General features: G+C 46.7%; 1 protein-coding gene and 1 long non-coding RNA gene across 2 annotated transcripts in view; both read right to left on the reverse strand.

Annotated features, from left to right (window-relative positions):
• LOC120059168 (arf-GAP with coiled-coil, ANK repeat and PH domain-containing protein 3-like) overlaps positions 1 to 17,745 on the reverse strand; it is a 44,167-nt gene extending 26,422 nt beyond the window's left edge. The window contains exons 1-8 of the mRNA XM_039008013.1: positions 17,289 to 17,745; positions 11,977 to 12,096; positions 10,119 to 10,172; positions 3,950 to 4,008; positions 3,323 to 3,506; positions 2,595 to 2,639; positions 2,370 to 2,465; positions 1,690 to 1,764 (exon numbers count right to left, since the gene is read on the reverse strand). Of these exons, the coding sequence (XP_038863941.1) occupies positions 1,690 to 1,764; positions 2,370 to 2,465; positions 2,595 to 2,639; positions 3,323 to 3,506; positions 3,950 to 4,008; positions 10,119 to 10,172; positions 11,977 to 12,096; positions 17,289 to 17,432 (777 nt within the window). The 5' untranslated portion in view covers positions 17,433 to 17,745. The remainder of the gene's footprint in view (positions 1 to 1,689; positions 1,765 to 2,369; positions 2,466 to 2,594; positions 2,640 to 3,322; positions 3,507 to 3,949; positions 4,009 to 10,118; positions 10,173 to 11,976; positions 12,097 to 17,288) is intronic.
• Positions 17,746 to 18,114: 369 nt separating this feature from the next.
• On the reverse strand, positions 18,115 to 18,451 carry LOC120058853. Its single transcript, XR_005478065.1, has 3 exons — positions 18,403 to 18,451; positions 18,248 to 18,250; positions 18,115 to 18,203 (listed from the first exon to the last, which is right to left on the reverse strand). It is a non-coding gene; the product is annotated as an uncharacterized LOC120058853 (long non-coding RNA).
• Positions 18,452 to 22,705: the final 4,254 nt, after the last annotated feature.

Below are 22,705 nucleotides of genomic sequence, written 5' to 3' on the forward strand. Positions count from 1 at the left end.
GCCTACATTTTACCTGTGATCAGATGCTGACATAATTTTCACAGGCATCAAACTAACACAAACTACCACTTGCCAGTGGAATGTGTTAGTTTGATGCTTGTGTTTAGAAGCACTGGTCTTCAGGGCATAAACAGATCAATAACTGCTGGGCCCACATCCATTCTGCACTCTCCTGTTTGTCTGTCTGCAGACTGCGGGCAGTGGCCTGGTGTGAGTGGGGTTTCCAGGGCTGCTTGCCTGGTGGTCTGCAGGCAGATGGACAGATGGCTACTGATCCTTCCTGAGGTAGTATTGCTCCTGGGGCTCTGGACCCTGAGACTGGACCCTATAGTGTCTCATTCATATGGAGATCATGAGGAACTCAGGAAGTCCCAGTCAACAGGCCAGGGATTATACATTCACAACCAGGACAGGACTAGCCTGGTCCCAGATCTGTTTGGGCTGTCTTTCCTACGGTCATTGTTGTAGGTGTTGGCAGAACAGCACAAACAGATATGGACAGACAGGACAGACTTCCTGAGTGTTGAGGAACTATTGCCTTATGTGTTTGTTTCCCACATTTGACATGTCATGAAATGGAAAGTTCTTAATAAGAGCTCAACTAAAATTACGCTCTTTAGATTTTTCCTCAAATGTACCTGTCTGTTTGCTGTCAGTTTCACAGAAAACTGACAGCAAACAGACAGGTACATTTGTCAGTAAATATAGCATTGCACAGAGAGAACACACATTTCAATTGTCAGCATTTTACTGGATTTAAAAAACACAGTTCGGGCCACAAATCCCAATGATTAGCTAGCCTAGCATATACCAAAAGTGCTGAGCATTGTTATTTACAGTAGACACAACTGGGATTTTTTGCCTCTTAAAGCACTTCATTCCACCTGATTTAACAGTTTAAATCAATGACCGGCCTTTCTGAGGCAGACTAATCAAAACGCTCACCCGTCTCCTTCCTAATCCCCCAGTCATAGCAGAAGACAGTCAGAGCCAGGTGGTGGACTCACTGGACTGGAGGGAGCTCTGACGTGTAATGTGTGCCCTAAAACACAGCCAAACTCCCAGCCCAACCCCAGTACAGACATGGCCAACTCACAGAAGACCTAGACCTAGTCCCCTACACCTCTTCCATCATTATCAAGCCATACATGTATGGTGCATGGCAACGATAGAGGAGTCATGGCTATGGCACATACAGTATGGCAGTGTTTCCCCAATCCAGTTCTCCAGTACCCCCAACAGCACACATTTTTGTAGTATCCCCAGATAAACTCACCTGATTCAACTCATGTAGGGCTTGATGATTAGTTGACAAATTTAATCAGGTGTGCTTATCTGAGGCTACAACAGAATTGTGTGCTTTTGGGGGTACTGAAGGACGGAGTTGGGAGCCACTGCAGTATGGAACCAGAGGGGTATACTATAAATTAGGATCAATGAGTTAGCCCGCTAACTTTGACAAGCAAACAGAAATAACTACTGATCTTCTGGTTCGTCATAAAAGCGAAACTTAGATGTGTGTTCTTGCTTGTTGAATCAATTAGATCGTGCCCATTTCAAACTTATTTTTTGGCTAACGCCTTGATCCTGTTTTTTAGTATACCCTACAGGCTAGCAAAGTCAGTCCCAGACCCAGACCTCGCCATCTTCCAGAGGAAAGGGAGAAACGTGAAATAGCTGCTTGCTTACCCTCTGCTGTATGGTGGCGTGCTTGTGTTCCATATCCCTCTTCTCCATGGCCGAGTCAATCACCAACTGATCCAACTGGAAACAAGATTAAAAAAACACACTCAGATGAGGTTGGTCACATAGCTGAGATGTGTGAGTAGAGAAGAGCTTAAGCCAAGGAATATCCATGGAAGCGCTTCATTTTAAGCATGGGCAATTCCAACATAGCAGTCAGATTGATTCAAGAGTGATGCTCAGCAATTGACTACAGCACTTTGAACTACCAGAGCCCAAACGCAATGACGTGTGAGAGGTCAATGTTGTGTAATGAAGCACTGACTCAGGTCTGTTTCACTATTCAGCATACTGTACATGTATTCCACCTGACAGGATACTATGCTGCTGAAGTCTTTCACTAACACTGTATCTGCTACGTCGACCACCCAGCACATTCAGGGATCTTTTAACAGATAACGTCAGAAGTTTCCCACAGTCAAATCAGAAGGCTAATGCACTGTTATGTAAACAGACAGCACAGCAGCGGACAGAGCATCCATTGGTGATGCAACTCTGCCTGGGTCGATATTTCCAATCAGAACCAATCTAATACCAATCAGGACGCAGGGCTTAGGGGCTAACAGCACAGCAGTAGGCTGTCTGCGGCTCTGGATGAGGATGGTGAGGGAGGTGGTGAAGCTCACCTCAGCAGCCAGCTTCTTCATGTAGGGGTCAATCTCATCCAGCAGGTTGTAGCCCTGCTGAAAGAGGGAGTACTGGGCATGCATGAAGGACAGCATCTGCAGGGGACAGACAGACAGACAGGAGAATATAAGCAATACATTATTGGTGTGTTTTTAAAAACAACAAAACACTCACTCTACAGCACTGTACTCTATAGTGATGGATCGGACGTTAAGGGCACTTACAGAATCTAGGATCTCAAACTTCTTCTTGGCTTGAAGGACGTTGATCTGCAAGAGGGGAAGAGGTGAGTAACAGTCTTATCTGATACTACTGTGCATTGAAACATCTCCCTCTTGTGGACAATAGATACACCTCACTGTTGTCAGTATAGTGACCAACAATATACGACATTTGTGTCCTTCAGTCCTGCCTGTCTCTCAGTTTGTTGTATGTTATGAACTAAAAATCAACATGATACTGTGATGCTCTATATATGAACTAATTTGGCATTTTAGGGATAAAACAAAGAATTCAGACATTCAGCTCATTGGCTATCTTAAAGAACGATGCAAACCTAAATGAGATATTGCGCTACATTTGAGAGGTCTCTAGAATAAATCTTCAGACACACCCGTGACCTTCTCTGCCTTCAGCCACTTTCAATTAAAACCAAACAGGATCACACAGACACACACACACTCCAAATTAGAGCAGAGAGGACGTTAGTGCCGGCAGACACAATACATACTGCAGACAGAGGAAGCTACAGCGATCACACCACATCAGTCACTCTGTTCCCAGAGGCAAATTGAGTAACTGTCCGGAGACAGAGGAGACAACATGTGGGCATGCCAAGCTATAACCATGCTGAGATATTCTATATTCTATATTCTATTCTATTCTAGAGCTACAGGATCCAAAGGGATCTATCTGAGTCCATGTATGACTCTGGTTATGTTGTCTGTCTCACCTGAAGTACGTAGTCGAGGGCCAGGTGTCTGAAGCACTTCCTGGTGATGCTGAGTGTTCCGGTGGCCTCCTCCACCTCGTGGGGCTTGTTCCTGGGAGCCTGGGCGTTCTTCACCTGGGCTATCTCCATGTCCTCACGCATGCGGTCAAATTGCTTCTTGGTCTCCTTGAACTTACGGACATCCCTGAGAATGAGAAATTGGGGATGACAGTGAGATTTGGTTTAACAAGGGACACTTCATGTGATTCCTTTAGTTGTACCTGACCAGATAACAGGGGTAAGTGGAACACATGGTTGGGAATGACAATACTGTTTGTGGTTGACAGATTCACCAAGGAGAATGAAGTTTGTTAGATACGTGTGTTCCTTATTCTCCCTTCCAGTTCACCCCAGCTTTTCCTGGGAGGTTAAGACAGAAACCGGACCATAACCCCTGACCTTTCCCAGGTAAAAGGCCCTGAGACTGGGGATAGTCTGTCTGCTTCACACCTATGATGTTGTCCACCAACACCATAAATCAGTAAAGCTTCCAGGCCAAACAAGGAGACGTTGGATGTGTGAGAAATGGTCTCAAGCTACATAGTTATTTAGGAGAGACAGCATGAGACAACATTGTTTTAAACTTACTCTTTCACAAAATTGTGCAGCTGCTGCTTCACAGATCTCTGGGCTTGATCGAACAGAATCTGAAACACAAAAGGAGCGTCCATTAGCATGTGTTGGTCACAAATGTGGAGTTAGAGGTTTTGAGCATGTATGTAACTTATTTTGTGCCCACAAATGTAGATCCTGAGAGGTTTCTGATTTTACAGTGCTGTTGATCATCCTTCAGTAACATACAATCTCAACCAACAGGGGGCGATACAGGACTGGATTTATAACATGAATTCTCAAATTAATTCAATGCAAATACAAATTGAGATCACCCTTTCCACACATACAAGTATTGTGAGACGAATAACACGTGCTGACAAACACACTCACATACACTACACCACAAATCCTCTCTTTCATTCAAAATCCCCCTTTTCCTCTCTTATTCTAAGGACATTCACAGTGATTGCTGTTTTTCATTTTTACAATCATAATAGTTCATATAATCACAATTCAGCTTTCACATCAATACATGCCATGCTGCGGCTGCAGTAAAATAGGGAGGGAGGGAGGGAGGGAGGGAGGGAGGGAGGGAGGGAGGGAGGGAGGGAGGGAGGGAGGGAGGGAGGGAGGGAAAGGGAGGGGAGGAAGAGAGCGAGAGAGGGAAAGGGAGGGGAGGAAAAGAGCGAGAGAGGGAAAGGGAACGAGAGAGGGAGGGAAGGGAGCGAGAGAGGGAGGGGAGGAAGTGAGCGAGAGATGGAGGGGAGGAAGGGAGCGAGAGAGGGAGGGAGGAAGGGAGCGAGAGAGGGAGTGGAGTAAGAGAGAGTGAGCGGAGGGGAGGAAGGGAACGAGAGAGGGAGGGGAGGAAGGGAGCGAGAGAGGGAGGGGAGGAAGGGAGCGAGAGAGGGAGGGGAGGAAGGGAGCAAAAGAGGGAGGGGAGGAAGGGAGCGAGAGAGGGAGTGGAGGAACAGAGAGAGAGATGGGAGGGGAGGAAGGGAGCGAGAGATGGGAGGGGAGGAAGGGAGCGAGAGGGGAGGGGAGGAAGGGAGCGAGAGTGGGAGTGGAGGAAGAGAGAGAGGGGAGGGGAGAGAGAGGGGGAAGGTCGCGAGAGGGAGCGGGAGGGGAGGAAGGGCGCAAGAGAGGGAGAGAGAGGGGAGGAAGGGACCGAGAGAGGAAAAGGGAGGGGAGGAAGGGCGCGAGAGAGGGAAAGGGAGGGGAGGAAGAGGGCGAGAGAGTGAAGAGAGGCTTTGGGTACAAATATGACGGCACTATTGAATCTTTACCACAGCTACAGAACAGTACATTGTGAAGAGAGCAAATTGTTATTTTCTGGCTTTGCCCATAACACAATTGAATTTGATGTCCGTGTTTAGCGATTAGCAGGGTTAGGTCAGAGGTAGGGTGGATGGTGGCCCATCCTCTCTCTGATTGAGGGACAGAGTGATTGGCAGCTGGGAGATTGACTGTGTCCGGATTAGAAAGCAGATTTGGGATGAATTTTAGGAGACCATGTAAAGTGGGTTGACCAAAGTAAACCCTCCTTAACCACATACAGTAATTATGGCACATGATTTGAACACAGCATTAAGTGATCTTGGTACACGGAAAATAACATACCTGTGGATCAACATACAATTACAATGACGTCACAAGATAACCTTATTAAGACTTTAAGACCACATACGTCAGCATGGCAAACCTAACACCACCATGAGCCATGTCATTTTGATCAATTAAGACCAGAAGCTGTAACCACAGAGTACTGATGTAAATCACAAGGTATTTACACTGTTTTATTACTCTATAAACTTCACTGGGTCCAAATAAGGCAAGAGAGAGAGAAGGAGAAAGAGAGAGAAGAGTGAGAGAAACAGATAGCGAGAGAGAGTGAGATAACGAGAGAGAGAGAGAGCAGAGAACGAAGGAGAGAAAGAGGTAGAGAGACAGAGAGAGGAGTGCAACAGACAGTCCTTCCTGTTGGAAGTGTAGTGTGTTTCTCCCATGCGGTCAAGATCTAGCGCCCCACTTGATTAGCAAACTAAGGAATTCCTTCTTTTTTTTTTACACGAGAGTCTGCCTCATCCAACCAGCCATAAATATGCTAATCAGAGAGTTAGGCTTCTGCTTTTTATGCTTCTGGCCCTTCTAAAGGTTTGTAGGATCGCTCTCAAATGAAGCGGTGTCTTAGGAGACGGGTGCCGACCACCCTTTGTCACTGTAAATCAGCAGAGTTTGGCAAGGCAGAGGGAAAACACTAAACAGCAACATCTCTCTCTCTCTCTGTCGCTGTGTGTGGGCGATTGTTCTGCTTTGTCTCATCTAAGATAATAAGCCACAAAACAGCAAGTCAGAATTGAAATCTTGTGCAACCAAGAAATCTCCCAGACACGTGGATAATTAAAATCCTATCAACAAGGCCTGTAGGGCCTGGACATAAACACTACTGGTTGACAGAGTGGACACCCTCATGGGATGTCCATCTGACATGTTGATGGATAGCCTGGGGGAGGATTGAAGTGGCTGCTTGCTCTGCGTCAGTAACCCACAGAGTTTTAACTAGAGAGGTCTGTAGTTAACATGCCTCCAGGTTGCTCACTGTGTGTGTGTGCATGTAGACTGGACACAGAAAAGTGCTGAGGGGTTTCCTAGCCCAGCCTGGCTCAGCTCAGCGGTAGGGTTGTGTTGTGCAGCCTGGGGCATTCCTGGGCTGCTTTGCGGCAACAGCAGCCTGTGGTGACAGCAGCCTGTGGTGACAGCAGCCTGTGGTGACAGCAGCCTGTGGTGACAGCGGTCTGTGTGTAGCTGCATTGTGGTGACAGCAGTCTGTGTGTAGCTGCATTGTGGTGACAGCAGTCTGTGTGTAGCTGCTTTGTGGTGACAACAGCCTGTGGTGACAGCAGCCTGTGGTGACAACAGCCTATGTGTAGCTGCTTTGTAGTGACAGCAGCCTGAGGTGACAGCAGCCTGTGTGTAGCTGCTTTGTGGTGACAGCAGCCTGAGGTGACAGCAGTCTGTGTGTAGCTGCTTTGTGGTGACAGCAGCCTGAGGTGACAGCAGTCTGTGTGTAGCTGCTTTGTGGTGACAGCAGCCTGAGGTGACAGCAGTCTGTGTGTAGCTGCTTTGTGGTGACAGCAGCCTGTGTGTAGCTGCTTTGTGGTGACAGCAGCCTGAGGTGACAGCAGTCTGTGTGTAGCTGCTTTGTGGTGACAGCAGCCTGTGTGTGTGGAGGCAGAGCGGCTGGAGATAAATTGTCTTAATTAGGCCAAGATGACACAGGTGCTCCCTGTATGAGGAAAGAGAGAGAGACTGTCGCCTGCCAACTGGGGAGAGGTTCACTGATCCATCTACCAAGACAGAAACAGGGGTGGTGGATAGAGTTTCTATGGACTAGAAGAACAGGGAAATGTAAAACACATATCCTGTATGTCCTGACAGTAGACATCTAACACCAGGGTATACACAATAAGATCACAACAGCACTTAGCATAGGCATGTTGGGACAGGGGGATATTTGTTCCAATCATATAAGGTCAAATATTTTCCACCCACTCTGTCTGCACCAAGCAATCCGACCCCTACTGTACTTAGCTAGCTTAATCTATTTTGCAGTGAAATGCTGTATAAACTAGAGGTTGACCGATTAATCGACATGGCCGATTAATTCTGGATGATTTCAAGTTTTCGTAACAATCATAACAAACCACCTGTTATGCGAGTGCAGCAAGGAGCCAAGGTAAACTGCTAGCTAGCATTAAACTTACCTTATAAAAAACAATCAATCTTCACATAATCACTAGTTAACTACACATAGTTGATGATATTACTAGGTTAACTAGCCTGCATTGCATATAATCAATGCGGTGCATGTTAATTTATCATCGAATCACAGCCTACTTTGCCAAACTGGTGGTGATTTAACAAAAGTCCAATCGTTGCACGAATGTACCTAACCATAAACATCAATGCCTTTCTTAAAATCAATACACAGAAGTATATTTTTTTAAACCTGCATATTTAGTTAAAATAAATTCATGTTAGCAGGCAATATTAACTAGGGAAATTGTGTCACTTCTCCTGCGTTCATTGCACGCAGAGTCAGGGTATATGCAACAGTTTGGGCCGCCTGGCTCATTGTGAACTAATTTGCCAGAATTTTACATAATTATGACATAACATTGAAGGTTGTGCAATGTAACAGGAATATTTAGACGTATGGATGCCACCCGTTAGATAAAATACGGAACAGTTTTCACAGTATTCACTGAAAGAATAAAAGTTTTGTTTTCGAAATGATAGTTTCCATATTAATGACCAAAGGCTCGTATTTCTGTGTGTTTATTATATAATAATTAAGTCTATGATTTGATAGAGCAGTCTGACTGAGCGGTGGTAGGCATCAGCAGGCTCGTAAGCATTCATTCAAACAGCACTTTCCTGCGTTTGCCAGCAGCTCTTCGCAATGCTTGAAACACAGCGCTGTTTATGACTTCAAGCCTATCAACTCCCGAGATTAGGCTGGTAATACTATAGTGCCTATAAGAGCATCCAATAGTCAAAGGTAAATGAAATACAAATGGTATAGAGAAATAGTCCTATAAATTCCTATAATAACTACAACCTAAAACTTCTTAACTGGGAATATTGAAGACTCATGTTAAAAGGAACCACCAGCTTTCATATGTTCTCATGTTCTGAGCAAGGAACTTAAACGTTAGCTTTTTTACATGGCACATATTGCACTTTTACTTTCTTCTCCAACACTGTGTTTTTGCATTATTTAAACCAAATTGAACATGTTTCATTATTTATTTGAGACTAAATTGATTTTATTTATCTATTATATTAAGTAAAAATAAGTGTTCATTCAGTATTGTTGTAATTGTCATTATTACAAATATATATATATATAAATTGGCCGATTTAATCGGTATCGGCTTTTCTTGGTCCTCCAATAATCGGTATCGGTATTGGCGTTGAAAAATCATAATCGGTCGACCTCTAGTATAAACTAACCAGAACACTAACTCTCTGCATGGAAAGGTTGCAGGAATGCTTTTGGTGGAATGCTAGAATCCCACTGTGTCCTCTCATCCATCAACAGTTACCATGCCCAAGAGACCAGGGACCTCGTTTAGAAACTTTGCGTACGCACAAAATATACCCCAAAACATATTTTCAGAAATGGCGCATGCAGATATTTAGTGTTAAATTTATGCAAAGTTGATAAATGATCTTGTCATCCCACTTGGGAATTCTACTAACGTAGAGAATCCCATCTAAATGTAGCCCCCCCCTGGACCAGGATCCAGAGAATCCCTCCTGGCTGGTCCTTACAGGGAACGTGAAGGGGATGGGAATGCTTTGTCTACAGCTTCCAGCTTCACAGCTCTGGATGGTCACATTTGCTGTACCCCTGCTGATTATCCAGGGAATGTGTGCAAATAAATACTGGTAAGTAACTGTTTAATTACATTAAGACTTGGCAATAAGCCCCCACCTCCCACAGTCTCTTTCCCAGTCTCTCCTCCACTCTCTCTCCCCCAGTCTTTCCCCCAAGTCTCTCCTCCACTCTCTCCCCTCCAAACTCCTCCCCAACCTCTCCCTCTGCAGTCTCTCCTCCACTCCCCCCCGTCTCACCCCCAGTCTCCCCCCCAGTCTTTCCCCCCCAGTCTGTTTCCCCCCAGTCGTGCCTCCACTCTCTCTCCCCCAGTCTCTCCTCCACTCTCTCTCCCCCAGTCTCTGCCCCACCAGTCTCCACTCCAGTCCTGTCGATGTTAATGAGACTTTTCCTATAGTACACAATCAGCTTCCTGTAGTCCACGATCAGGTTGAAAAGTGGTGGAATTGACCTTCAAGAAAGTGTGCTGATTGGCAGATGGTCATAGTTACACAACCACAGAGAGTCAGGACAGCCATCAAATAACCGAGAAAAAGAGACATTGAATGATTTGTGAATGAAATGTTGCTGCATGTTGAATCATTTAAAGACAGGTCAGACTGACCCCCCAGGCTTGCGTTAAAGGGAATAGGAGACCCTCGCGAGGCCTATATGCCTGTCCATGTTAGCATTTCAAGATGTGATGAAATCACTGTGCTCAGTGCTGCCTGGACCCTATGGACATACAGTATCTGGACTGGAGTATGTGGGGACAGTTTGTGGAAGAGAGGGGGGGGGGGGGGGGGGGAGACACAAGAGACTTACCATGTGGTAGTTGACTATTTCCTGGAGGCTCTCCCCACACTTCTCCAGGCACTCCTGCAAGGAAAACAAGATACAATAGCTTCAGAATATTGTATTACAGCATTTTAACAATATTAGAGACAGAGAGATCCAGTTCACTTTGCTAATGCTGCCATGCCAAGTCCAAGAGCCACAATAAAAATACAAGAGTGCAAATGTTGATTAATTTTATTTATGAAAGTAGCTAATTTACATACACAAATAGTCAAATTAAGTTTAAATTGGTCAATTTTACTGGTTGACACTAACATTTTGAGTAAAAAATAGGATTTTATTCCCCCATATTGTATAACATTAAGAGAACAACACTAAGGGAAACATCACTGGAGGCCAGGCTCTTTTATATTTTTACAATGAAAAATTACAAATAAGAGCAGCATTGATCCTCAGAATTAGACATAAGGGTAAACCCATTGGGGAGCCAAGCACTAGCAGTCCTTCATGTTAGTGGACAATCAGCTCTTAGGGAGAAAGTACTGGAGACGCTGGTCCTGAAAGCCTGGCCAAGACGTACTGTAGTAAGTCCCCACTCCAGGCCTGATTCCTCCTCTGACACTGACTAATCCATTAGTAGAGTATTCAGGTTAACAGACAGACTTACTCAGGCATGCGGTCAGAGAGCAGGAAAGCACCAACCACTCCCAAGACTAAGCATTAAGTAGAGCTAAGCCCATGACATTCAACCAAATGTTTTATAAACTCAGCAAAAAAAGAAACATCCCCTTTTCAGGACCCTGTCTTTCAAAGATAATTCGTAAAAATCCAAATAACTTCACAGATCTTCATTGTAAAGGGTTTAAACACTGTTTCCCAAGGTTGTTCAATGAACAATAAACAATTAATGAACATGCACCGGTGGAACGGTCGTTCAGACACTAACAGCTTACAGACGGTAGGCAATTAAGGTCACAGTTACGAAAACTTAGGACACTAAAGAGGCCATTCTACTGACTCTGGAAAAACACCAAAAGAAAGATGCCCAGGGTCCCTGCTCATTTGCATGAACGTGCCTTAGGCATGCTGCAAGGAGTCATGAGGACTGCAGATGTGGCCAGGGCAATAAATTGCTATGTCCGTACTGTGATACGCCTAAGACAGTGCTACAGGGAGACAGGACGGACAGCTGATAGTCCTCACAGTGGCAGACCACGTGTAACAACACCTGCACAGGATCGATACATCCGAACATCACACCTGCAGGACAGGTACAGGATGGCCTCAATCCCATTGCGCACAACTGGGACCTGTTGGAACGGAGGGTGAGGGCTAGGGCCATTCCCCCCAGAAATGTCCGGAAACTTGCAGGTGCCTGGTGGAAGAGTGGGGTAACATCTCACAGCAAGAACTGGCAAATCTGGTGCAGTCCATGAGGAGGAGATGCACTGTAGTACTTAATACAGCTGGTGGCCACACCAGATACTTACTGTTACTTTTGATTTTGACCCCTCCTTTGTTCAGGGACACATTATTCAATTTCTGTTAGTCACATGTCTGTGGAACTTGTTCAGTTTATGTCTCAGTTGTTGAATCTTGTTATGATCATACAAATATTTACACGTTACATTTTCTGAAAATAAACGCAGTTGACAGTGAGAGGACGTTTCTTTGTTTGCTGAGTTTAGTAGTATGTACATAGGGAGACCAGTTATGTGATGAGCCTTAAATATCCAGAAAACATAGATGTACCGGTATGTGTAGTATGTGATTGATATTCAGTCAGTGTGTACAATAACAAGGTTATGAGGCTGTAACCTAACCAATAGATGAGTGTTGAATAGACTTGAAATTAGACTTTATTCTGGATCCAACTGAACCTCACCGAGATCATCTCATCCTTCTTGCATTGTTGGGACAGGTCCCGGATCCCATTCACAAAGAGTTTGTTGGCACTGACATACGCCTTCCCTGCCTCGATCATCCCACTGCATAGCTTCACCAGCTAGGGGAGGAGAGAAGAGAGAGAAAGACAGAGAGAATGAGTGTGTGTGTGGGGGTAGGTAGAGGAAAGTAGGGTCTGTATACAGAGCATCAAATTATATATCTCGCTACATACAAGTCGATTCCATTCTTAAATACTGTGTACAGTAGAGGGACTTTCTCTGGCTTGTAAATGGACTGGTGAGATAAAAACCTTGAATGGGCCGTCCATGTGATTATATCACTGAGATGCTCTTGTAGCATACCATGTTGGTTTTAGACCCCACCAGGATCATACTGTATCACCCATGGTAATGTGTGGTGTACTGGAGGACATTCTCACATGTTAACCTGTGACATAAGAATGCAACTAAACACGCATGTCACTACTGAGGGGGAAATGTGGTCCAGGACTGGGGAATTAAAACCAGAGTGTTTAACTGTGAAGACTTGTTGGTTATAACCACAGAGATAAATCTATCAACTCATGTATCTACTGTATGGTTTAGCATAGGCCAGGATCTACTGTAGCTGCCAAAATACTCTTCCAATCCACACACTGACGAATACACAGAAAGATCACAAGTCACATTACTACACCGAACAAAAATATAAACGCAACATGCAACAATTTCAAAGATTTACAGTTCGTATAAGGAAATCAGTCAATTGAAATAAATTCATTAGGCCCTAATCTATGGATTTCACATGACTGGGAATACAGATATGCATCTGTTGGTCACAGATAAGGTTAAAAAAAAACTGTCAGTATCTGGTATTGTCACACCCTGATCCGTTTCACCTGTCCTTTTGCTTGTCGTCACCCATCTTCCCCATTATCACCTGGGTATTTATACCTGTGTTTTCTGTCTGTCTGTGCCAGTTCGTCTTGTTTGCCAAGTCAACCAGCGGTTTTCTCTCAGCTCCTGGTTTTTCCCCCAGTCTCTCTTTCTCTCATCCTCCTGGTTTTGACCCTTGTCTGTACTGACTCTGAGCCTGCCTGCCTGACCACTCTGCCTGCCCCTGACCTCGAGCCCACCTGCCTGACCACTCTGCCTGCCCCTGACCTCGAGCCCACCTGCCTGACCACTCTGCCTGCCCCTGACCTCGAGCCTGCCTGCCTGACCACTCTGCCTGCCCCTGACCTCGAGCCCGCCTGCCTGACCACTCTGCCTGCCCCTGACCTCGAGCCCGCCTGCCTGACCACTCTGCCTGCCCCTGACCTCGAGCCTGCCTGCCGCCCTGTACCGTTCTGGACTCTGCCCTGGCTATGAACTCTTGCCTGTCCCCGACCTGCCTTTTGTCTATCCCTTGGATTATAATATATACCAGAGCTCAAACCATCTGCCTCCTGTGTCTGCATCTGGGTCTCGCTTTATGTCGTTATAGGTATGGATCTCGTCACGGTATCTCTGTGCATTCAAATTGCCATCGATAAAATGCAATTGTGTTCATTGTCCGTAGCTTATGCCTGCCCATACCAATACCCCACCGCCACCATGGGGTGTACGGTAATGCCCTTTGTATTGTGATAGTACACTAGTGGTTTGACAGTCATGTTGGTGTACGGTAATGCCCTTTGTATTGTGATAGTACACTAGTGGTTTGACAGTCATGTTGGTGTACGGTAATGCCCTTTGTATTGTGATAGTACACTAGTGGTTTGACAGTCATGTTGGTGTACGATAATGCCCTTTGTATTGTGATAGTACACTAGTGGTTTGACAGTCATGTTGGTGTACGGTAATGCCCTTTGTATTGTGATAGTACACTAGTGGTTTGACAGTCATGTTGGTGTACGGTAATGCCCTTTGTATTGTGATAGTACACTAGTGGTTTGACAGTCATGTTGGTGTACGGTAATGCCCTTTGTATTGTGATAGTACACTAGTGGTTTGACAGTCATGTTGGTGTACGATAATGCCCTTTGTATTGTGATAGTACACTAGTGGTTTGACAGTCATGTTGGTGTACGGTAATGCCCTTTGTATTGTGATAGTACACTAGTGGTTTGACAGTCATGTTGGTGTACGGTAATGCCCTTTGTATTGTGATAGTACACTAGTGGTTTGACAGTCATGTTGGTGTACGGTAATGCCCTTTGTATTGTGATAGTACACTAGTGGTTTGACAGTCATGTTGGTGTACGGTAATGCCCTTTGTATTGTGATAGTACACTAGTGGTTTGACAGTCATGTTGGTGTACGGTAATGCCCTTTGTATTGTGATAGTACACTAGTGGTTTGACAGTCATGTTGGTGTACGATAATGCCCTTTGTATTGTGATAGTACACTAGTGGTTTGACAGTCATGTTGGTGTACGATAATGCCCTTTGTATTGTGATAGTACACTAGTGGTTTGACAGTCATGTTGGTGTACGGTAATGCCCTTTGTATTGTGATAGTACACTAGTGGTTTGACAGTCATGTTGGTGTACGATAATGCCCTTTGTATTGTGATAGTACACTAGTGGTTTGACAGTCATGTTGGTGTACGGTAATGCCCTTTGTATTGTGATAGTACACTAGTGGTTTGGGCTTCTGGTGAGAGTTAACATTGTTGAGGCAAATTCAAACCCATATCAGTAACTTGGATATAACACTTGATATATGGTTCTCACGTATGTTTATTACTCAACAGTTAATACCAGAAGATGTAAGCTACAGTATGTATGAACTATATGCTAACAACCATATCATGACACCTGACGAGCCAAATAGCCTAATACCCTCACATACTGTCAAACAGAAACATTCTGCACTTTTCACCGTCATTGCTCATTTGGAGCCCACTGCAGGATACCAACAGTGATGTTAGTGAAGCAGCAGACTAACCTCCCTGACACATAATTCAAGGTCAAACGGAACAGATGGACTCGTGACATCATGAGCACTAACACAAAGCATCAGGCTCCCTCGTTAGAGGATGACCCAAAGCATCAGGCTCCCTCGTGAGAGGATGACCCAAAGCATCAGGCTCCCTCGTTTAGAGAATAACACAAAGCATCAGGCTCCCTCGTTTAGAGAATAACCCAAAGCATCAGGCTCCCTCGTTTAGAGAATAACCCAAAGCATCAGGCTCCCTCGTTTAGAGAATAACACAAAGCATCAGGCTCCCTCGTTTAGAGAATAACACAAAGCATCAGGCTCCCTCGTTTAGAGAATAACCCAAAGCATCAGGCTCCCTCGTTTAGAGAATAACCCAAAGCATCAGGCCCCCTCATTTAGAGAATAACCCAAAGCATCAGGCTCCCTCGTGAGAGAATAACCCAAAGCATCAGGCTCCCTCGTTAGAGAATAACCCAAAGCATCAGGCTCCCTCATTTAGAGAATAACCCAAAGCATCAGGCTCCCTCGTTAGAGAATAACCCAAAGCATCAGGCTCCCTCGTTAGAGAATAACCCAAAGCATCAGGCTCCCTCGTTAGAGAATAACCCAAAGCATCAGGCTCCCTCGTTAGAGAATAACCCAAAGCATCAGGCTCCCTCGTTAGAGAATAACCCAAAGCATCAGGCTCCCTCGTTAGAGGATAACCCAAAGCATCAGGCTCCCTCGTTAGAGAATAACCCAAAGCATCAGGCTCCCTCGTTAGAGGATAACCCAAAGCATCAGGCTCCCTCGTTAGAGAATAACCCAAAGCATCAGGCTCCCTCGTTAGAGGATAACCCAAAGCATCAGGCTCCCTCGTTAGAGAATAACCCAAAGCATCAGGCTCCCTCGTTAGAGAATAACCCAAAGCATCAGGCTCCCTCGTTAGAGAATAACCCAAAGCATCAGGCTCCCTCGTTAGAGAATAACCCAAAGCATCAGGCTCCCTCGTTAGAGAATAACCCAAAGCATCAGGCTCCCTCGTTAGAGAATAACCCAAAGCATCAGGCTCCCTCGTTAGAGAATAACCCAAAGCATCAGGCTCCCTCGTTAGAGAATAACCCAAAGCATCAGGCTCCCTCGTTAGAGGATAACCCAAAGCATCAGGCTCCCTCGTTAGAGAATAACCCAAAGCATCAGGCTCCCTCGTTAGAGAATAACCCAAAGCATCAGGCTCCCTCGTTAGAGGATAACCCAAAGCATCAGGCTCCCTCGTTAGAGAATAACCCAAAGCATCAGGCTCCCTCGTTAGAGAATAACCCAAAGCATCAGGCTCCCTCGTTAGAGGATAACCCAAAGCATCAGGCTCCCTCGTTAGAGAATAACCCAAAGCATCAGGCTCCCTCGTTAGAGAATAACCCAAAGCATCAGGCTCCCTCGTTAGAGAATAACCCAAAGCATCAGGCTCCCTCGTTAGAGGGTAACCCAATGCTTTGAAAGCCAGTCTAATGCATTCTAATGCTGTCAGTCCTCTTCCCTTTTTCCCCCGCCCCGCGACGTCACGTTTAGTCCACACAAACCTGTACTGCTGAAACATTAAGCAAGTCATCTGAGTGAGATGATGCTTTCCTTTTTAGTTGCACCCAGTACTCAGTGGTTTAACAAAGACAATCTTACAACAAGCATACAGTGTTATACTGATGGGTGGAAATGTACAATAGTAGGATTCTCCAACTAGTCTACTGGTCCTACTCAGGTTGTCTAGATTGGAGGGCTGCATGCCACTTTGTTAATCAGTGTGTGTGTGTGTGTGTGTGTGTGTGTAAGTTATCTGAGCACTCTAGGCAGTAGTGTAGCAGGTTAAGAGGTTTTAGCTACTATCACCACCATCCTTTAATCCTACCATATACAGTCCTGTATGTCTCTAATCTCATTTCATTAACAGTGCAGTAGGAGATGGGATGTACTGTAAACTAAAAATAACCGAAATATGCTGCAATGGATGTATCACATGCTTTCTATCAAAATAAAACCTATGAGCACTTGAAGCCAACAGTTAGCAGGACAACAGTGGTTTAGTTAAGCAATAGGACGTGTGGTATATGGCCAACGCGGAGTGCTTGCACACAGCACTTAGCCATTGTGATATGTTGGCCATATACCACTAAAACCTGAGGTGCCTTATTGCTATTATAAACTGGTTACCAACGTAATTAGAGTAGTTTTGTCATACCTGTGATACAGTCTTATATACCACGGCTGTCAGCCAATCAGCATTCAGGGCTCGAACCAGCCAGTTTATAATATGGCTTATACTACAGGGATAATAGGAGATGTAGGATATCTGAAAAGGCTTCCTGTGGATTGCTAAAAAGATAAAGAGATATTAAAACAAATATTTCTTACCTTGTCTAGTTTAGCTTCAATCTCTACCACCTCCGTCTCCACTTCATCAATGTTTGCCCTGCAAGATAAAAAACAGGACTTTGTTAGTACAGTAACATTGCATGTATCATATTTTTTCCCGCTATATATACACACACACCACATATTTCCCACGTCCTTGGAAAGAGTGGGGAGGTTACATAAATCTTAGACTGGCAGTGAGGTTCTTGGATCCGAACACAGACATGTTCAAGCCGAGACATACAGGCTGGTTTGAGAGTACTCTGGGGAGTGTTAACTGGCTAAATGAAAGAGAGATGCTGGCTGGGAACAATTGAACTCAGACATAAGAGTGACTGGATGTTCTGTAGAGCTGTGGTACAGTCGCACCCCACAAAACCCTCATCTAGCCACCACCACACCCTAGAGCATATGGGACCTCTACCTCTGCCATGCTGTGAAGGAGTGCCCTATCCTAGCCACAATCAAGTCCTGTTCTGTATAAGAAGTCAACTGTAATCAACACGTCTACTCCAAAAATTTCTACCCCTCTATTCCACGCGCGTCCCCCCCATCGATCTACGGACGCCAAGCTCCTCCCTCCTCCTCCCCACTCGGACTCCTCTCCCCCTAGATAAGGCCCCGCTTTTCCTGCAACTCGACACGCAGCGTCTCAAACGGTCATGAACAATCAGCGTATGGCACGTGGCTTCCTCTCTGCTCCTACAGCCAGTGCTCTGTCTTCCTCTCTGCTCCTACAGCCATGTGCTCTTGTCTTCCACTGTCTTCCTTCCTGCTCCTACAGCCACGTGCTCTCATGTCTTCCTCTCTGCTCTACAGCCATGGTGTCTTGTCTTCCACTGTCTTCCTCTCTGCTCCTACAGCCATGTGCTCTTGTCTTCCACTGTCTTCCTCTCTGCTCCTACAGCCATGTGTCTTGTCTTCCTCTCTGTCCTACAGCACTGTGCTCTTGTCTTCACTCTCTTCCTCTCTGCTCCTACAGCCATGTGTTCCTGTCTTCCTCTATGTCCTACAAGCCATGTGCTCTTGTCTTCCACTGTCTTCCTCTCTGCTCCTACAGCCATGTGTTCTTGTCTTCTCTCTGCTCCTACAGCCATGTGCTCTTGTCTTCCACTGTCTTCCTCTCTGCTCCTACAGCCATGTGCTCTTGTCTTCCACTGTCTCCTCTTGCTCCTACAGCCATGTGTCTTGTCTTCCACTGTCTCCTCTCTGCTCCTACAGCCATGTGTCTTTTCCACTGTCTTCCTCTCTGCTCCATACAGCCATGTGCTTCCTGTCTTCCTCTCTGCTCCTACAGCCATGTGTCTTGTCTTCCTCTCTGCTCCTACAGCCACGTGCTCTTGTCTTCCACTGTTCCTCTCTGCTCCTACAGCCATGTGCTCTTGTTCTCCACTGTCTTCCTCTCTGCTCCTACAGCCATGTGCTCTGTCTTCCACTGTCTTCCTCTCTGCTCCTATACAGCCATGTTGCTTCCCTGTCTTCCTCTCTGCTCCTACAGCCATGTGCTCTGTCTTCCTCTCTGCTCCTACAGCCATGTGCTCTTGTTTCCACTGTCTTCCTCTCTGCTCCACAGCCATGTGCTCTTGTTCCCACTGTTTTCCTCTCTGCTCCTACAGCCATGTGTTCTTGTCTTCCTCTCTGCTCCTACAGCACGTGCTCTTGTCTTCCACTGTCTTCCTCTCTGCTCCTACAGGCATGTGCTCTTGTCTTCCACTGTCTTCCTCTCTGCTCCTACAGCCATGTGTTCTTGTCACTTCCTCTCTGTCCTACAGCCATGTGCTCTTGTCTTCCACTGTCTTCCTCTCTGCTCCTACAGCCATGTGCTCTTGTCTTCCACTGTCTTCCCTCTGCTCCTACAGCCACGGCTCTTTGTCTTCCACTGTCTTCCTCTCTGCTCTACAGCCATGTGCTCTTGTCTTCCTCTCTGCTCCTACAGCCATGTGCTCTTGTCTTCCACGTCTCCTCTCTGCTCTACAGCCAGTGTCTTGTCTCCACGTTCTTCCTCTCTGCTCCTAAGCCATGTGTTCCTGTCTTCCTCTCTGCTCCTACAGCCATGTGTCTTGTCTTCCACTGTCTTCCTCTCTGCTCCTACAGCACTGTGCTCTTGTTCTTCCACTGTCTTCCTCTCTGTCCTACAGCCAGTGCTCTTGTCTTCCACTGTCTTCTCTCTGCTCCTACAGCCAGTGCTCTGTCTTCCCGTCTCCTCTCTGCTCCTACAGCCATGTGCTCTTGTCTTCCTCTCTGCTCCTACAGCCATGTGCTCTTGTCTTCCACTGTCTTCCTCTCTGCTCCTACAGCCATGTGCTCTGTGCTTCCACTGTCTTTCTCTCTCCTACACCAGTGTCTTGTCTTCACTGTCTTCCTCTCTTCTCCTACAGCCACGTGCTCTTGGCTTCCACTGTCTTCCTCTCTGCTCCTACAGCCACGTGCTCTTGTCTTCCACTGTCTTCCTCTCTGCTCCTACAGCCAGGCTCTTGTCTTCCACTGTCTTCCTCTCTGCTCCTACAGCCATGGCTCTTGTCTTCCACTGTCTTCCTCTCGCTCCTATAGCTGTGTTCCTGTTTTCCTCTGCTCCTACAGCCATGTGTTCTTGTCTTCCTCTTGCTCCTACAGCCATGTGCTCTTGTCTTCCACTGTCTTCCTCTCGCTACTAAGCCATGCTTTGTCTTCCACTGTCTTCCTCTCTGCCCTCAGCCATGTGCTCTTGTCTTCCTGTCTTCCTCTCTGCTCTACAGCCATGTGCTCTGTCTTCCACGTCTTCCTCTCTGCCCTACAGCCATGTGCTCTTGTCTTCCCTGTCTTCCTCTCTGCTCCTACAGCATGTGCTCTTGTCTCCACTGTCTTCCTCTCTGCTCCACAGCCATGTGTCTTGTCTTCCACTGTCTCCTTCTGCTCCTACAGCCATGTGCTCTTGTCTTCCATCTTCCTCTCTGCTCCTACAGCCATGTGCTTTTGTCTTCCTCTCTGCTCCTACAGCCACGTGCTCTGTCTTCCCTGTCTCTCTCTGCTCCTACAGCCATGTTGTTCCTGTCTTCCTCTCTGCTCCTACAGCCATGTGCTCTTGTCTTCACTGTCTCTTCCTGCTCCTACAGCCATGTGTTATGTCTTCCTCTCTGCTCCTACAGCCACGTGCTCTTGTCTTCCACTGTCTTCCTCTCTGCTCCTACAGCCATGTGTTCTGTCCTCCTCTCTGCTCCTACAGCATGTGCTCTTGTCTTCCACTGTCTTCCTCTCTGCTCCTACAGCCATGTGTTCTTGTCTTCCTCTCTGCTCTACAGCCACGTGCTCTTGTCTTCCACTGTCTTCCTCTCTGCTCCTACAGCCATGTGCTCTTGTCTTCCTCTCTGCTCCTACAGCCATGTGCTTTTTCTTCCACTGTCTTCCTCTCTGCTCCTACAGCCATGTGCTCTTGTCTTCCACTGTCTTCCTCTCGCTCCTAAGCCATGGTTCTTGTCTTCCTCTCTGCTCTACAGCCATGTGTTCTTGTCTTCCACTGTCTTCTCTCTGCTCCTACAGCCATGTGCTCTTGTCTTCCACTGTCTTCCTCTCTGCTCCTACAGCCATGTGCTCTTGTCTTCCACTGCTTCCTCTGCTCCTACAGCCATCGTGTCTGTCTTCCCTGTCTTCCTCTCTGCTCCTACAGCCATGTGCTCTGTCTTCCACGCTCTGCTCCTACAGCCATGTGCTCTTGTCTTCCACTGTCTTCCTCCGCTCCTACAGCCAGTGTTGTCTTCCACTGTCTCCTCTCTGCTCCTACAGCCACGTGCTCTTGTCTTCCACTGTCTTCCTCTCTTCTCCTACAGCCACGTGCTCTTGTCTTCACTGTCTTCCTCTCTGCTCCTACAGCCATGTGCTCTTGTCTTCCACTGTCTTCCTCTCTGCTCCTACAGCCATGTGCTCTTGTCTTCCACTGTCTTCCTCTCTGCTCCTACAGCCATGTGCTCTTGTCTTCCACTGTCTTCCTCTCTGCTCCTACAGCCATGTGCTCTTGTCTTCCACTGTCCCTTCTCTGCTCTACCAGCCCGGCTCTTGTCTTCCACTGTCTTCCTCTCTGCTCCTACAGCCATGTGCTCTTGTCTCCACTGTCTTTCTCTCTGCTCCTACAGCCATGTGTTCTTGTCTTCCTCTCGTCCTACAGCCACGCGCTCTTGTCTTCCTGTTTCTCTGCTGCTCTACAGCCACGTGCTCTTGTCTTACATGTCTCCTCTCTGCTCCTACAGCCATGTGCTCTTGTCTTCCACTGTCTTCCTCTCTTTCCTACAGCCACGTGCGTCTGTCTTCCACTGTCTTCCTCTCTGCTCCTACAGCCAGTGCTCTTGTCTTCACTGTCTTCTCTCTGCTCCTACAGCCATGTGTTCTTGTCTTCCTCTCTGCTCCTACAGCCATGTGCTCTTGTCTTTCCTTCTTCCTCTCTGCTCCTACAGCCAATGTGCTTCCTGTCTTCCTCTTGCTCTACAGCCATGTGCTCTTGTCTCACTGTCTTCCTCTCTGCTCCTACAGCCATGTGTCTGTCTTCGCTCTGCTCTACAGCCACGTGCTCTGTCTTCCACTGTCTTCCTCTCTGCTCCTACAGCCATTGTGCTCTTGTTTCCAATGTCTTCCTCTCTGCTCCTACAGCCATGGGTCTGTCTTCCACTGTCTTCCTCTCTGCTCCACACATGTGCTCTTGTCTTCCACTGTCTTCCTCTCTGCTCTACAGCCATGTGCTCTGTCTTCCTGCTTCCTCTTGCTCCTACAGCATGTGCTTCTTGTCTTCCTCTCTGCTCCTACAGCCATGTGTCTTGTCTTCCACTGTCTTCCTCATGCTCTACAGCCAGTGTCTTGTCTTCCACTGTCTTCCTCTCTGCTCTACAGCCACGTGCTCTTGTCTCCACTGTCTTCTCTCTGTCTCCTACAGCCACGTGCTCTTGTCTTCCACTGTCTTCCTCTCTGCTCCTTACAGCCACGTGCTCTTGTCTCCACTCTCTCTTCTCTACAGCAAGTGCTCTGTCTTCCACTGTCTTCCTCTTCTCCTACAGCCATGTGTTCTTGTCTTCCACTGTCTTCCTCTCTGCTCCTACAGCCACGTGCTCTTGTCTTCCACTGTCTCTCTCTCTCCTACAGCAGTGCTTTGTCTTCACTGTCTTCCTCTTTCTCCTACAGCCAAGTGTCTTGTCTTCCACTGTCTCCTCTCTGCTCCTACAGCCATGTGCTCTTGTCTTCCACTGTCTCCTTCTGCTCCTACAGCCATGTGCTCTTGTCTTCACTGTCTTCCTCTCTGCTCCTACAGCCACGTGCTCTTGTCTTCACTGTCTTCCTCTCGCTCCTACAGCCATGTGCTCTGTCTTCCACTGTCTTCCTCTCTGCTCCTACAGCCATGTGCTCTTGTATTCCACTGTCTTCCTCTCTGATCTAAGCCATGTGTTCCTTGTCTTCAT

Source organism: Salvelinus namaycush, chromosome 14, assembly GCF_016432855.1.
Source record: "Salvelinus namaycush isolate Seneca chromosome 14, SaNama_1.0, whole genome shotgun sequence".
NCBI classification, from domain to species: Eukaryota; Metazoa; Chordata; class Actinopteri; order Salmoniformes; family Salmonidae; genus Salvelinus; species Salvelinus namaycush.